The sequence below is a fragment of the Nelumbo lutea genome, chromosome 1, assembly GCF_056320005.1.
Source record: "Nelumbo lutea isolate HS-2025 chromosome 1, American lotus-T2T, whole genome shotgun sequence".
Classification (NCBI taxonomy): Eukaryota; Viridiplantae; Streptophyta; class Magnoliopsida; order Proteales; family Nelumbonaceae; genus Nelumbo; species Nelumbo lutea.
Genome location: NC_142684.1, coordinates 86,851,157 through 86,865,018, shown reverse-complemented (window position 1 = coordinate 86,865,018; position 13,862 = coordinate 86,851,157). Strand labels below are relative to the sequence as shown.

The following is a 13,862-nucleotide window of genomic DNA, read 5'->3' as shown; positions in this document are numbered from 1 at the left end:
GAGAAGACTATCAAAGCCCATTTGGTTCTTAATATACTTCTGTCTCCATGTGATTGAGTAAAACTATTCAACTCAAGCCTGAAATCAGAAAAGACTATTAAATTATTATTCAAAATTCGATTCAATAAATTGAAGGATGGATGCAAGGCTGTTGTATACTATATTGTTTCTTTGGAACGTAAGAGATGATCAACAGCGTAATGTGTGCAACCTTTCTTTCAAAGCAATGGATCCATCGAACAAAATGGGCTTTGATAGCTTACTGGATAAAGATGATTCCAGTCAATGAAAGCTGCTGATCATGAACCAAAATCCATGACAATTGTCAATGCATGGTTCCTGTGAAATTGCATAAATTGGTAAAGAAGCAAGTGATCTTCTCTTGGATCACGTCATCACCCAATTTCTAGCTTCCAAGTTTGATTGACTATGCATGTGCTACCATCTACCATGCAGAAATGGGCCTACGCCCATTCCTCATTTGAATATTCACTGGAAGCCTAGACCCTATCAAATGATGGGGGCCCACGCCATTAAGAAAGGATTGCCCACCGGTGCTTTAGCCCATTATTATCGTGTGAATCACGTGCATAGGTGGAAATTCTAATCTTACATTAGTGGGACCACTTCAAGATAGGTTTTTTTTTTTTTTTTCTTCTTCTTCTAAGGATGGGGTGATGATGGGCCGCCAGACCAATCCTGCCGTAGGCCTGTATGGGCCACGCTTCAGTAAACAACCTCAAACCCTTATGTTCCTTATAATATACTTAGGGCCTATAATTCCAGCTGCCTGGCCCAGGATGGGCCCAGTCTTGTTCAGCCTGTAATCAAGCTAAAACACTGGCCCAAGTTCATCCCTATACAGGTCCAGTCTTTTCGGGCCTACTATAAAGGAGCATTTCCCAATGATGGCTCTAACTCCTAACAAACCAGAGTATTGGGAAATGGGAATAAAAGGTAAATATAAATATAGAGCTAAATTTTGTCTCTTTCTCTTCTTGGCACAAAGTGGCCTCTCTCACTTGAGCCTACATTCTTAAGCTTATCATCCTGATTCCTGAGAGCAATGGCCCCATATATCCTAGGCCAGGCTAGAAATGATCATCCTCCTACCTGTTCAGGCCTACTTTTTTAAGTGTTGGGCTTGGGCTTTTTTCAGTTGCTCTCCATATCTGAAGGCCATGCTAATCCATTCCCGGGCCAGTACCTGTCATATTAATATTCTATGTTAAGCCTGGCCTGAGCCCAGCTAACCGGGAGTGACCCACAAACCTTAAGGCCATGTTTGACTTGAAGGAAAAGGTAGGAAAATCTATACAAGGTTTGTAAAGTTTTCCCTTCCTTTCTTTCCTTTTCCCTACTTCTTTTACAAAGACAACAATTACAAAAGGCATTCAAGAGAAATCTTCTATCTTGTGAAGGTCTGTCCTCATTGCAATAATTTGTTTCTCATCTATGATCTATACAATAATTGCCACCGAGTTCCCTATCTACCATAGTATCACCATGGGGCAAGTGCCAATTCAAGCCCTTTCCTATTAGCCTATATAATTTTTTTTTTCTTTAGGTTGTGTTTGATTGTAGATGCATGAGAGTACAATTGGGTTGAATGTATAAATTCTGATTTGCTTTTGCTTCAGATTTGATTGTCTTGCTTATTTGTGAAAAGTAAAATGGTGTAGTCCCACCTTATACCTATATCACTATTAAAAGTGTAAATGAGAGTGTGAAACTTTTATTTAATTAAAATCTTAATTTTGAAGTTGGTCCCTCTCTAATTGTAAAGACATAAAATGTAATTTGAACAATTATTTTCTAACCCTTCATATCAATCAATCAAAGGTAAAGTTGCAACTTTAAATTCTCTATGTTTTTGGTGTTTATAAAGTTTGTATTGTTTTTTTTTTCAGAAATTAGCTTCGGTAGTAATTGCATGGGCATTTTGGACATTTTTCATGTTTTTTGTTAGAGGATTCTAATAGAGGGGGTCTACTTGCAACTGTATTAAAAAGTTTTAGGGCATGTGATTGCAATTACCAAACTTCAGGAGATGTTTCAGCAATTTACCCCCATATTTGAGGTATGAGTAATTAATTTCATTATGTTTTAAGGTATTAACTCTCGTTATCATTCATTGAATCCTATTCTTGACTAGAATACCCATGTTTTTGAATTTGTTCTCTTTATTTGTGATTTGTGAAGGCACAAAGTGTGATTTGGACTACTGCATCATAGGGGTGGCCACGGGTTGAGCTTCTCGCAAGTAATTCGAGCCCAACTTGTGAAAAATTCAGCTCGACTCAACTTAAACTAAGCTTTGAGCCGAGCTTGAGCCCAGTTTACAAGCTCATTTGCTAATTTAATCAAGCTCAAGCCCAATTTACAAGTTCGTTTGTTAATTGAGTCAAACTCGAACCCAATTTCTAAGCTCATTTACTAATTGAAGCCAAGCTCGAGCCTAATAAAACTTGGCTCATGAGGCTTGCGAACCTAATCAAGCTTCTACATACATACACACACACACACACACACACACACACATATATATATATATATATATATATACATACATACATATAAAAAATAAAAAATAAAAAATTATTTTACAAAGAAAATAATATATATAATAACTGATTATTATAATTCTTAATATTTTAAATATCAAATAAAAAAATTTTTATATAATGTTTTTATTTTTATAAAACATTCCACTCACAGTCGAGCTTGAGCTTACAAGCTTTTTGACTCGAGCCAAACTTGAGCTCAAGTCTCCATCTTAAACCAAGCTCAAGCCTCATACTTTCTTGGCAAGCTGAGCTTGAATAGCTAACTATTTGGTTAACTCTCATATAATTCTTCTCACTTAGTCTTATATTTGGGGTATTAACTGTCATTCTCTCATTGAATCCTATAATTAAACTATTTTTCACTAATAAATTCAATCTAAATCTATATCCAATATTTTGATGATATAAAATACATGTTCTTTAAAAACAATCAAAATGGAACCATTCTTCCATTCCATCTTGGTGGTGAGTAAGCAATTCAACCATCAATGCCAAATGAGTTAATCCATGACATCATAATTATAGAAAAATTGGGCACATCTCTAATGTTTCTTATTAATCATGTTAAAGAAAAATAAGTGTAATAAATAATAACTATTCTTATTGATGTTGGAATGAAATATAAATTTAAAATCAATCCAAAAATAAAATTATTTTCATTGTGGTAGGTTAACAATTCAACCTTTTGGGTCAAATGTGTCAATCATTGATATCATAATTAAATAAAAAATTAAAAAAAAAAGATAAGAACAAAAAACCATTATGCAATAATACATAAATTTTGTAAAAAACATTTTGGCACATATCTAATATTTTATATTAACCATATTAAAGAAAAATAAGTGTGACATAGTTGAATTATTTTAATGGATGATGAAAACAAAATACAAATTTAATATTGATCCAATAATTGAGTTGTTTTCTTGTTTGGTTGTGAATCAACAATTTGACCTTTTGAGTTAAATGTGTCAACCCTTGATGTCAAGATTAAATAATAAAAAGTTAAAAATACATAAAATGTAAAAAGCATTTTGGCACATCTTTAATGCTGTATATTCATCACATTAAACAAAAATAAGTGTAACAAATAGGAATAAATTTTATACACATAAATATAAAAATATAAAAAAATTGGAAAAATATTATTTACTATCATCATAAAAATTGCCATGCGTAAAGCATATATAGATTTACTAGTGCAAGAAAAATAGAGGTAGCAGGAGGGTTATTTGTTTAGTCTCTATTTGGGAAGAGTACAAATATATATGGTTCATGAAAACACAAATTTGGGTTAGTCTTGGAATGATAATTTTATACTATTGTCAAATTATTTTTAGTAGTAAAAGGTAGAAACACGAATCCCAATATTAAAATGCCATTTTAACAATGATAAACTTTCAGTGTAAAGTTTGCATCCATTTTTTAATGCAAAATTTGCTCTTATTTTGATTGCAAACATATTTTGAAATCTATGTTTATTATCATTTTCTAGACATAAATGCATTCTTACAAAAAACTAGCAAAATTGAACCAAAGTGCATATATGCATTGAATTGGCATATGCAATTTTTCCAAATGGAGCCTAAGAATGAGGTAGAAAGCAAAATGATGTAGTTGCCACTTTATATCAAGAGAATTGAGGTAGGAGGAAGGTGGAATAAATTTTGCATCAGCTATTGAGATGCAAAATTTACACTATTATTAAGTGCAAATGAGACAAACTGTACAAATTTTATATAAAATAAAAGTGAAAATGATAGTTACAAACAAATGAATAATCCTAGTTACAAACAGATGGATGCCAAACACAAACACAAAATTTATATCAAGTTCAGATTTGCACTGCAACCAAACCCAAACTCAAGTGAATCAGTGCTAAAGGTGCTCACGATTGGATTAACTGAATCATGGGCCTAGTTTTGAAATCAAACCGATAATTACTGGTTCTTAGAAAATCTATAACCCAAACCAAACCGAAGCTGATTGTTTAGTCGATTAATCGGTTTGGTTTGTCAGTTTTTGATTTTTAATATTTACATATATATATATATATATATATAATATGTAAAATATTATATTTTAAATAATAAATAATATATTATATATTATAAAAATATATTTATATATGATATATTTATTAATTTAAAATATATAAAATATATAATATATACAAATGTACATAAAATATATGCAAATATATGCATATCAATCGGTTCGGATGGTTAACCGAAATCGATACCTTCGATTTTTTGAAATACCGAACCGATCGATTCAATTAACGAGATTATTGGCTCGGCTTCGGTTGCTCACCCCCCTAAATTCACTGACTTCCAGCTTCATAGAGTTGTAATTCACCATTTACTACATCGACGAATAATTTTCTCCGGATACTTATATGTAAGGACTAAGGAGTTCTTATGAAAGGAACAGAGTGAAAAAATTCCTTCTGGTAAAATGGACCTTCTCGCTGTGGAGTGACCGAGGGGACCAAAATGCCGCAACTGTTCGTTATCCTTAGAATCACCGGAGCTGAGAAGCTGGTAGAGCAGCCATTCCCGCCGGTAGCGTTGTTGCACATTTAAGAGTTATGCTTAGGCCACCGATTCGTCTTCACTATTACCGCTAACCTTCCGTCAAAATTTGACCTGGAGGGACAACAATAGCCCTAAGAATTTTATATTATTACAAATTTATCCATTATATGTGCTCTCCTTTCCTCGGAATTACGACAAACTTAAACAAAAGAGCTTGGAGGCCGGAGCGATAAGCTGATGCAGAGTGAAGGAGGCCCAACATTTCTGCTGGGAACCTGATTTCTTTCTCCCATTGAAGAAGCTTAGTCCTTTCTGAGGTACCATTTCGTGCTAATGAATCCATGTAATTTTCATTCAACCTGTTAATGGAGGTTTTTTTTTTTCTTTTTTTCTATTTAATAGATTTATTGCCAATTTCGTCGTGCATGGTTTGAAAAACATGATGTGTGTTTTGGGAAGCTTGAATCATCATCACTCATTTCTTGGAGTGAATTCTTCTATTGTTTTTTCTTTTTGTGTTCAGTCTTTCGGGTTAGGGAGATTCCTGGATAAGAGTTCTGTTGTTGTTATATTTGCGAGTACCATCTGTTTGAGAGAGGATCACACTCACTACATTGAATATGACTCCACTCAAAAATCAAAACACGTAGAATAGTGATATCAATTCATCAATCACATTGTTTTTCTTCATCAGTGAAGGTCTTATCTGGGTTTTATTAACTAAAGAGGCTCCAAGTAAGGTGCACTAATTTATATTTTAGAGCCCATTTGCTTCATGGTTCATGTAATGTTTTATGCGGAAGAAGACATTTATGGTTTAGTATTTCCTAGAAACTGCTATAGTTTGTCTGTTTGTTCTACTATTGTATATCATCAAATAATGACAATTTATATTTTAGAGTTAGAATGTGTTATATTAGGAATTTAGGATGGTTAGCACATGAGTTCAAGGGGAAATGGTTTTTGTTTAAGACATGGAGTAAAATTTTCACAACTAAAGGTATACTTTTTGAACAGAGAAATCCTTCATTTTATTCAAGATAAGCTTTGGATTGCTGAACAATATCTAGAATGATTAAGTCTCTGACAATTCCTTGCAAGGTATGCGTTTTCTTCATAATTTATTCATTTTTATTCTTATTTTGGCTCAACTCATTTTTGGGATGTTTTCGTTTCTTTAAAACTACTTTGGTAACAAGGCTTGAGAAATTAAGACTTTTCTTATCTGTTTCATTGTCAAGGGCACCATGTCTAGGAATATTTTACTTTGTTTTTTCTTCTATTTTATGTCAACTAAATCTCAACATTGGATGATCTGTGATGCTCTTTAGGGACTATATTCACAAGAAAAAAAATGTAAATAAGGTTTCCTGATTTTGGTTGTGTTGATTAATAGAAGTATGGGACTGCATTTGATTCATCTCACCTATTATCATTGTGAACAAAAGTTCCTTTTTCGTTTGATCATGGTGGCCTCAAAACATGGTCTAATGACCATTTGTTGCAACATCAGCTCACATTTCCTGTTCATAGGCATGAATCTGATTTCCTTCATTGCAGACCAAATCAGTAATGTATTATTTCCATTACAATCACCAACTTGTGTTTAGAGGCATGAAGGGCCTGCGTTCTCAAGAAACATGGCACACTGACAACATGATGGCCCTTAAAGTGTGGAAGTTAAGCATTGCTATCTGTTTGGTTGGAACCATAACTTGAAAAAGAAACAACAGTAAAAACAACACATCTAAAGGTCCTAGCATCTTGCCTCATGTCTCTGACTCTCCGTTTTTAAACATTGTTATGGATTCACCATTTTGCAAGTTTTGGTATTGACTTCAAAGTTTAATTAGGGTTTTGCATTTGATTTTTATGATGTTTCTTTTATTTGTTGTTAAGCTTAATCATAGGAATTGTTATTTATTTTTTCTGAATTTTGATATTTGTTGGATTCTAGGCATCAAGTTTTTATTTTAAAAAGGTTGAAGGGCCCCGCGCTTTAAGAAGCAGAAAAGTAAGGATGGAGCTGACAATAACACAGCCTGATGACTGGCACCTTCATCTCCGTGATGGTGTTCTTCTTGAAGCGGTTGCTCCTAACAGGTCCTTTTCTTTTAACACGTTTCCTTTTCTTCATCGTATTTGCCAACTAGTTGCAGCAAAGATCTTATGAAGATGATTTTGCACAAGAGCAATTCTACATGCAGAAACATGTTTTATGGTATAACAGAAGCATTGTAGAGCTGTAAATATTGCACATTTGCTCTGTAAAAGTTGCACTTTGTGACCGGTTTAAATTCAGGCTATAAATCTTGCTAACACTGGGTGTAATATTCAAAGCCTATAGTGCTTTACTGTTTTTGTGGCACCAGTACTGCAAAACATGTTCCTGTACCATAGAGTTTGCATTTGCATAATATTTGGCAACTTTTTATGTTTCTTTTTCTTTTTTTTTCTTTGAATTCATCTTATTTTCCCAATTTCTATTGTATCTGACATAATTTATTCTTACATACAGTGCACGCCATTTCAAAAGAGCAATTGTGATGCCAAATCTTAAACTTCCCATCACCACTACAGCTGCTGCTGTGGCTTATCAAGAATCCATACTGAAGGCATTGCCAGCTGATAGTGATTTCACTCCCCTTATGACACTTTATTTAACAGATACGACCAGTCCCAATGAGATAAAGCTTGCCAGTGAGTCTAATTTTCAATTTGCAATTGATACAAACAAATCTACTTTGGAAAATGTGACATTCCAAATAACTACATAAGCATATTTGAAAGAAGCTACCGATGTGTGATTTAACATATCTTCTATTATCCCTGGTTTGGTTTATATTCAATTGTACAGTGAACAAAAAGTGAATGGATATGCATTTATTGCTCAGATACCATGTTACATTTGAAAGTAAAAATCAACCATGGGGATTCTCAGGTTTAAGTTCTTTTGTCTGTTCAAGACCTCCATTTGGAGGGTTAACATATGGAAGAAGCCTTCTAAGATGAGCAAAGACTGCTACCAAATAATACTAGAACTGAATTGCATATATGCAACCACTTGGACCAAAAAGTATTCTGATACAAGGCAGCCACATACCAATTGTAGTATATAACAACATGAAGGTAAACACTTCTTTTGACAGATAAATGTGGCATCTCAAAAGGTAAAGATTTTTAATGATAAACTGTTTATTAAGAAAACTAGAGAAATTTAATTATATTTCTTTTAAGTATTATCTGTATGCTGGGAATTTCTTCTACTTTCAACATGCTTGTTTTAGCTTGTGGTGTCATTAATCCCATTATGTGGAAGGATGGCATAGGGAGTTTGGGTAAGAAGGGGAAGAAAATTTGGAAGACAATCCTTGCAGCTATTATATGGACAATGTGGAAGGAATGGTAGTTAAGAAGTTTTTAGAACAAAACTGTAAAAGAGGATGAGATGCTAAGAAATACACTGCAACAACATTCAATTGGTTATCTGCACCAAGAATCTTCAACAATTTTCCCTTTCATAAGAGTTTTTCTTTAGATGTTTTGCTGAGTTAAATGCCTGACTCATCAGTTTTGTTTACGAGTCAATTGTGTGGATGCATAGTTTCTCAGTGTATGGTTGCTGTGACTATCTTCTGTAAGCACACCTGAAGTTTTTGAATAGAATTATATACTTTTCATTTTCTCAATAAAGTTTTTGCTGCACATATGGTAAATATACTGGAACTGCACCATTGGGAAAGAAGTGAATGTATACTCTAGAGTCAATTTCCTCAAACTATGTTCTAATCAAACATCAACTGGTCTGACAGGAAAGAGTGGGATAGTTTTTGCTGTGAAGTTGTACCCTGCTGGTGCTACTACAAATTCTCAAGATGGTGTTACTGATCTTTTTGGGAAGTGTCTACCTGTTCTTGAGGAGATGGTTCAGCATAATATGCCTTTGCTGGTAAATCTGCTAATGGACCTGACTACAATATAACGGTTTCATGCTTGGAATTTTTTTCCGGTTAATGTAATTAGAAGTTAATTGCCAATCAATTTTTCTTGGTTGTACCTTAGTGTAGCATAACTTTTGTTTAAAAGAAATTCCTAGAAGCTGTGATGGGCTAATGATGTATTACCTAGGTTTAAAGTCCAAAAATAAAAGGTTGGGTGACTTATATAACTGCAGGATATGTCCATATCCAGTCTACCCCTCCCAGGATCTTGGATGGATGGGACCAGCATTGGGTAAAGGCCTTTGATGAAGCTCTGATCATTTTGAAATAAGTGACTATGTTGTCTTTGGTATTATACTTTGAAAAAGTAATCATATAAAAAAAATCAGGCATGCCTTATTTTACTGAGAAGACTAAAATAAAAGCTATGAGGGAGTCTTGAAAATTGTTTTAGCAGTTACATTCCGTGAAGCTTATGAATTTTACAGCTTCTCTGTGCTTGACCATGAGTTAAGATATAAGACTTTCACAAAAGGGTCAATCTGCGTTTTGCTTTTTGCATTATCCCTGTCTACTCTGTAACAGGAGGATGGAGCATTATGAGTTAGAACCTTAACCTCTTGATGGAAATTGTATCTAAGGGTTTTTTTTTTTTGTTTTTTTTTTTAATATCATTCTAGCCCAAATATTCTTTATATTGCTAGTATTATGAGTTAGGACTTAGGCAGTTGCCTCCCATGTGATGAAACATTGTTGGTTGTGTATCATAAAGCACTGTAGTGTTCGCTTACAAAATTTCACTGAAATTCAGTTCTATGATACTATTACACAGGTTCATGGGGAAGTAACAGATCCAGAAGTTGATGTATTTGATCGTGAAAAGGTTTTCATCAATACCATTTTAAGACCACTAGTTGAAAAGCTTCCACAGCTAAAAGTTGTAATGGAACATATCACTACTCTAGATGCTGTGAGGTTTGTTGAGTCTTGTACTGAAGGTATCTTTGCTAATTGTGATGTCTCATCAGACACATTTAATTCATTACTTTTAACTTCTTAAGGCCCCATTTTATTTTATATATTCATATTTGAAATCTCCTTCATTAGGATATATTGCTGCCACTGTAACACCACAGCATCTCCTTCTCAATAGGAATGCTTTGTTTCGAGGAGGACTACAGCCACATAATTACTGCCTTCCAGTATTGAAGAGAGAGATCCACAGTATGTTCCACTTTTTTTCTACACTCTAGAGCTTACCATAAAGGCATCATGTTTTTCCATGATGATCCAATATATGGCTCATAGAGATTCTCTTTTTAAAATAACACAATATAGCTATGAGAAACCTCACTCATTTATTGCATCATAGTATTGTGCTCATTTTGGATGAATATTTATTGTAAGAGTGATGAATTGGATTTTATATCTTTTCAGTATTGTTAATTCAGCCATTTCATTTATTGATCAACTCTTTACCTTTTCACATATTTTTCTTTGTTTATTTGGCCAGATCCAACGTTTTGTAAGTGTTATATCAATAATGATGAGCAGGGGCTTCTTGCTACTCTATAAAATGGTTGTAAGTAATATTTATAAAAAAAAGTTTTAAGCAATGCGGATGAGTGGAAAAACTAGAAAGGACAGGGTTAGAAATGAAGTCATTCAAAGAAAGCTAGGAGTAGATGCAATAGTTGATGAAACAAGTGGAAGTAGACTAAGATGGTTTGGTTGCATGCAAAGAAGACCATCTGCAGCACCCATAAGAGGAAGTGATCTTTTACAAGTTGAAGGGTCTAGAAGAAGTGACGAACTAGGGATAGACCAAGAAGGGCATGGGTTGAATGTTGAAGTAGTAAGAAATTATTTAAGGGCATATAATTTAGCAATGGATATGGCATTGAACAGAGCAGAATGGTAAAGCAGGATTCATATAGCCAACCTCATATAGTTGGGACAAGGCCTAGATGATGATGAGGAGAGGCCTCAGGCTATTAAATACTTAGATTACCCATCAAATATTCTTATGCTTCTTCTTTTTATCTGTGTAATATTATATATAAACAACTAAAGCATACCCTAATCAGCTAGGCCTGAGACGACAATTGTGCCACACTTAGATTAGCACTAGGAAAAAGCATGTTCTAGGCATAGGGTTGCAATTTGGCTTGGTAAAACCATAGAACACAGACAGCACAGCCTCAGAGTTGTGCTGGATGGTACCAACACAGGCATGGCAATGCAAATGCATGTCATTGGCTGTAGATATGATTTTCCTGTTAGAATCGTAAACATACTTTTTTGAAAGCTCCAACTTCTTCAGGTTCAAGATACTTCTGTTACCAAATTCTGAAGAAATTTAATGCATTTACCAAGAGGGAGAGATTTGAGGTGAAATTACATGAATATTCTAACAGCAATTTATATAATGCCAGAAGGATGTGATACCAGAACCTTGACCAATCAGAACCCCCACCCCCCCTGTGAATTTTGATGAATACCATTTGATTGGTTACCACTTCTATGATACTCTTGACTGGTTTTCAGTTTATTAGGTATCATAGTTGATCTTAGTTTTGACCTTTCTCTTGAAGGATCTGCAGAATTTTCTTATTTAGAAGTTTCCTAATGGTTGTTCTATCACACGCTAAGCTTCAAGTGCAAATTTTTTTCTCAAGCCTTCTGGTCATCACAACAGACAATTAGCTTCTAGAGTTTGCTTGTCCAAAACATAAAAAATGTGTCGGTCTTTGAAGATCTCTATTGTCTTATGTGGAAATTATTATACTTCTCTCTCTTGGAAATGAAGGCTATCTCTGAAGTATTTGAGGTATTTTTATCCTTAATTTTTTAGGATTTCAACCACTGCACTTCATGAGAAGCACTGTATTTGTTCATTTTTGATATTTATGATTTTATGTTCTACATTTTATTCCGAATCAATTTTCTTTCTTGTAAAGTTGCATTTGCTTTTAATCAGGTACTGTTGTAATTGAAACCATTAATTTGCTTTCCATACAGGACAGGCAATTGTATCAGCAGTAACAAGTGGAAGCAAACGATTTTTTCTTGGAACTGATAGTGCTCCTCATGAGCGACAACGAAAAGAATGCCCTTGTGGATGTGCAGGGATATACAATGCCCCTGTAGCCCTCTCACTTTACACCAAAGTATTTGAAGAGGTAACCTCTCTCATACTGTTGAATGTTTTGCTTCTTTTGAACCAGATAAAAGACTAAACTTACTGTAGGATATTGTTGTTACTATGACTCAAATGATATAGCATGATTAGTCATGGTAATATGTTAAATATGCCTGTGACATGCAAGGAGTGTTACCTGTGCTTAGCACATTTCTACCTTGTTAAATGCTTGGTGATTTTGGACATAGATTCAAGTTTTTATATATTTTTCTTTCCTTTTAGTCATTCATATTAATCAAGATTAAATATGCAAGCAATTCTATGGTATGAAAATACTTCTTTTAGTGCCAGTACCGCGAAATGCACCTTAAACAGTAAATGTTGGATAATGAACAATTTATGTTGCAACCAACCTTCAAAGTATCTATACACCCTGATACAGTGCAAGGGGTGTATCAGTACTTTGAACCTTGCACCCACCATTTTTTTAGTTTTTTACAAAAATAGGTCAAGGGGTATGTCTTTTAGGCCTGTTTACCCCCTGAAATAGGTCAAACCCCCAAAGCTCCCTTATTTAGCGTATCATTGACCCACCAATACGGGCCGATACGTGAGAAAATTTTGAACCTTAGTTGCATCGTGCTAAGCATGCAACGTTGCTACATTGGTTTTGCAACCACATGGATGCAACATCAAGAGATCATTCTGCAACATTTTCTGATCAAGATGCATTTCACGGTGCCAGTACTGAAACTGTTTCTGTACCATAGTATTTTCATAAATAAATGCCAAAGCTTAGGTCCATACCCTCCCAACACCCCAGATAGTTGGAACGCCATTGGGTAATGACCCTTTTACTTGATATTCTAGATAACTATTGCTATCTTTTACTTTCTTAAAAACCTTAATGCTTTTGGAACCCTTGTCAACTTTAAAATACTAGCATAACATTCATAACAATGTAAATGAAATGATTATCATTTTTCCTCCCGTCATTGTTGTTTCTTTGCCACCTTGTTTGATAACTATGTATTTTATTGTTTTTAGGCTAACGCGCTTGACAAACTAGAGGCTTTTACGAGCTTTAATGGCCCAGATTTCTACGGTCTTCCAAGGAACAAATCAAAAATCAAGTTGATCAAGACCCCGTGGAAGGTGCCTGAATCCTATGCATTTGCATCTGGAGAGATTATTCCCATGTTTGCAGGACAAACTCTTGAATGGTTGCCATCTATTGTTGCTTGATCCATCTCATATTATTAAAAATCCTCTTCACTTCTTTGTTCATCATTCATTCATTCTAAGGAGGTTCTCAAATAAACTAACCTCCTGAAGCAAACCAACATAGCTATCTCTTTAAGTTATACAACTATAATTTATTTGTGTAATTGCCTATACTGTGATGTTTAATTATGGAAATACATGTAGGTTTGTTGCTTAATTTTGTGATGCAGCCAAATGGTCTTGCTTTTATCAAGTGTAGGTTCCCAGGTAAGGATGGTCCACTCTAGTCGTACTCAACTTTAACTCTAGTCGTCTGTCAAAGTTTGACAGAAATCGAATAATTGCAGCTCTGCCATCTCTCACATTATTCCATGTGTTGTAAATTTTTTGTTTCTTAAAAGAGTGCAAGGTATGCGGATCGTATGTTAAATAACTTACCGGTTACCTTGCTTCT

The 13,862-nt window shown here is 34.3% G+C and overlaps 1 protein-coding gene across 2 annotated transcripts; it reads left to right on the top strand.

Moving 5' to 3' along the window:
- The first annotated feature begins 4,791 nt into the window (after positions 1-4,791).
- Positions 4,792-13,625, top strand: LOC148875909 (dihydroorotase, mitochondrial-like). 2 transcript variants are annotated; one of them, XM_088965697.1, is made up of 9 exons: positions 4,792-5,418; positions 6,119-6,202; positions 7,059-7,204; positions 7,620-7,801; positions 8,914-9,050; positions 9,875-10,040; positions 10,150-10,266; positions 12,064-12,224; positions 13,232-13,625. In XM_088965697.1, exons 2-9 carry the CDS (start codon positions 6,173-6,175, stop codon positions 13,427-13,429), a joined length of 1,137 nt encoding a protein of 378 aa, XP_088821823.1. In that variant the 5' UTR covers positions 4,792-5,418; positions 6,119-6,172; the 3' UTR covers positions 13,430-13,625. The 2 variants fall into 2 exon arrangements, with proteins under 2 accessions (XP_088821823.1, XP_088821825.1); XM_088965699.1 differs by lacking the exon at positions 6,119-6,202 and having other exon boundaries at positions 4,914-5,418.
- Positions 13,626-13,862: the final 237 nt, after the last annotated feature.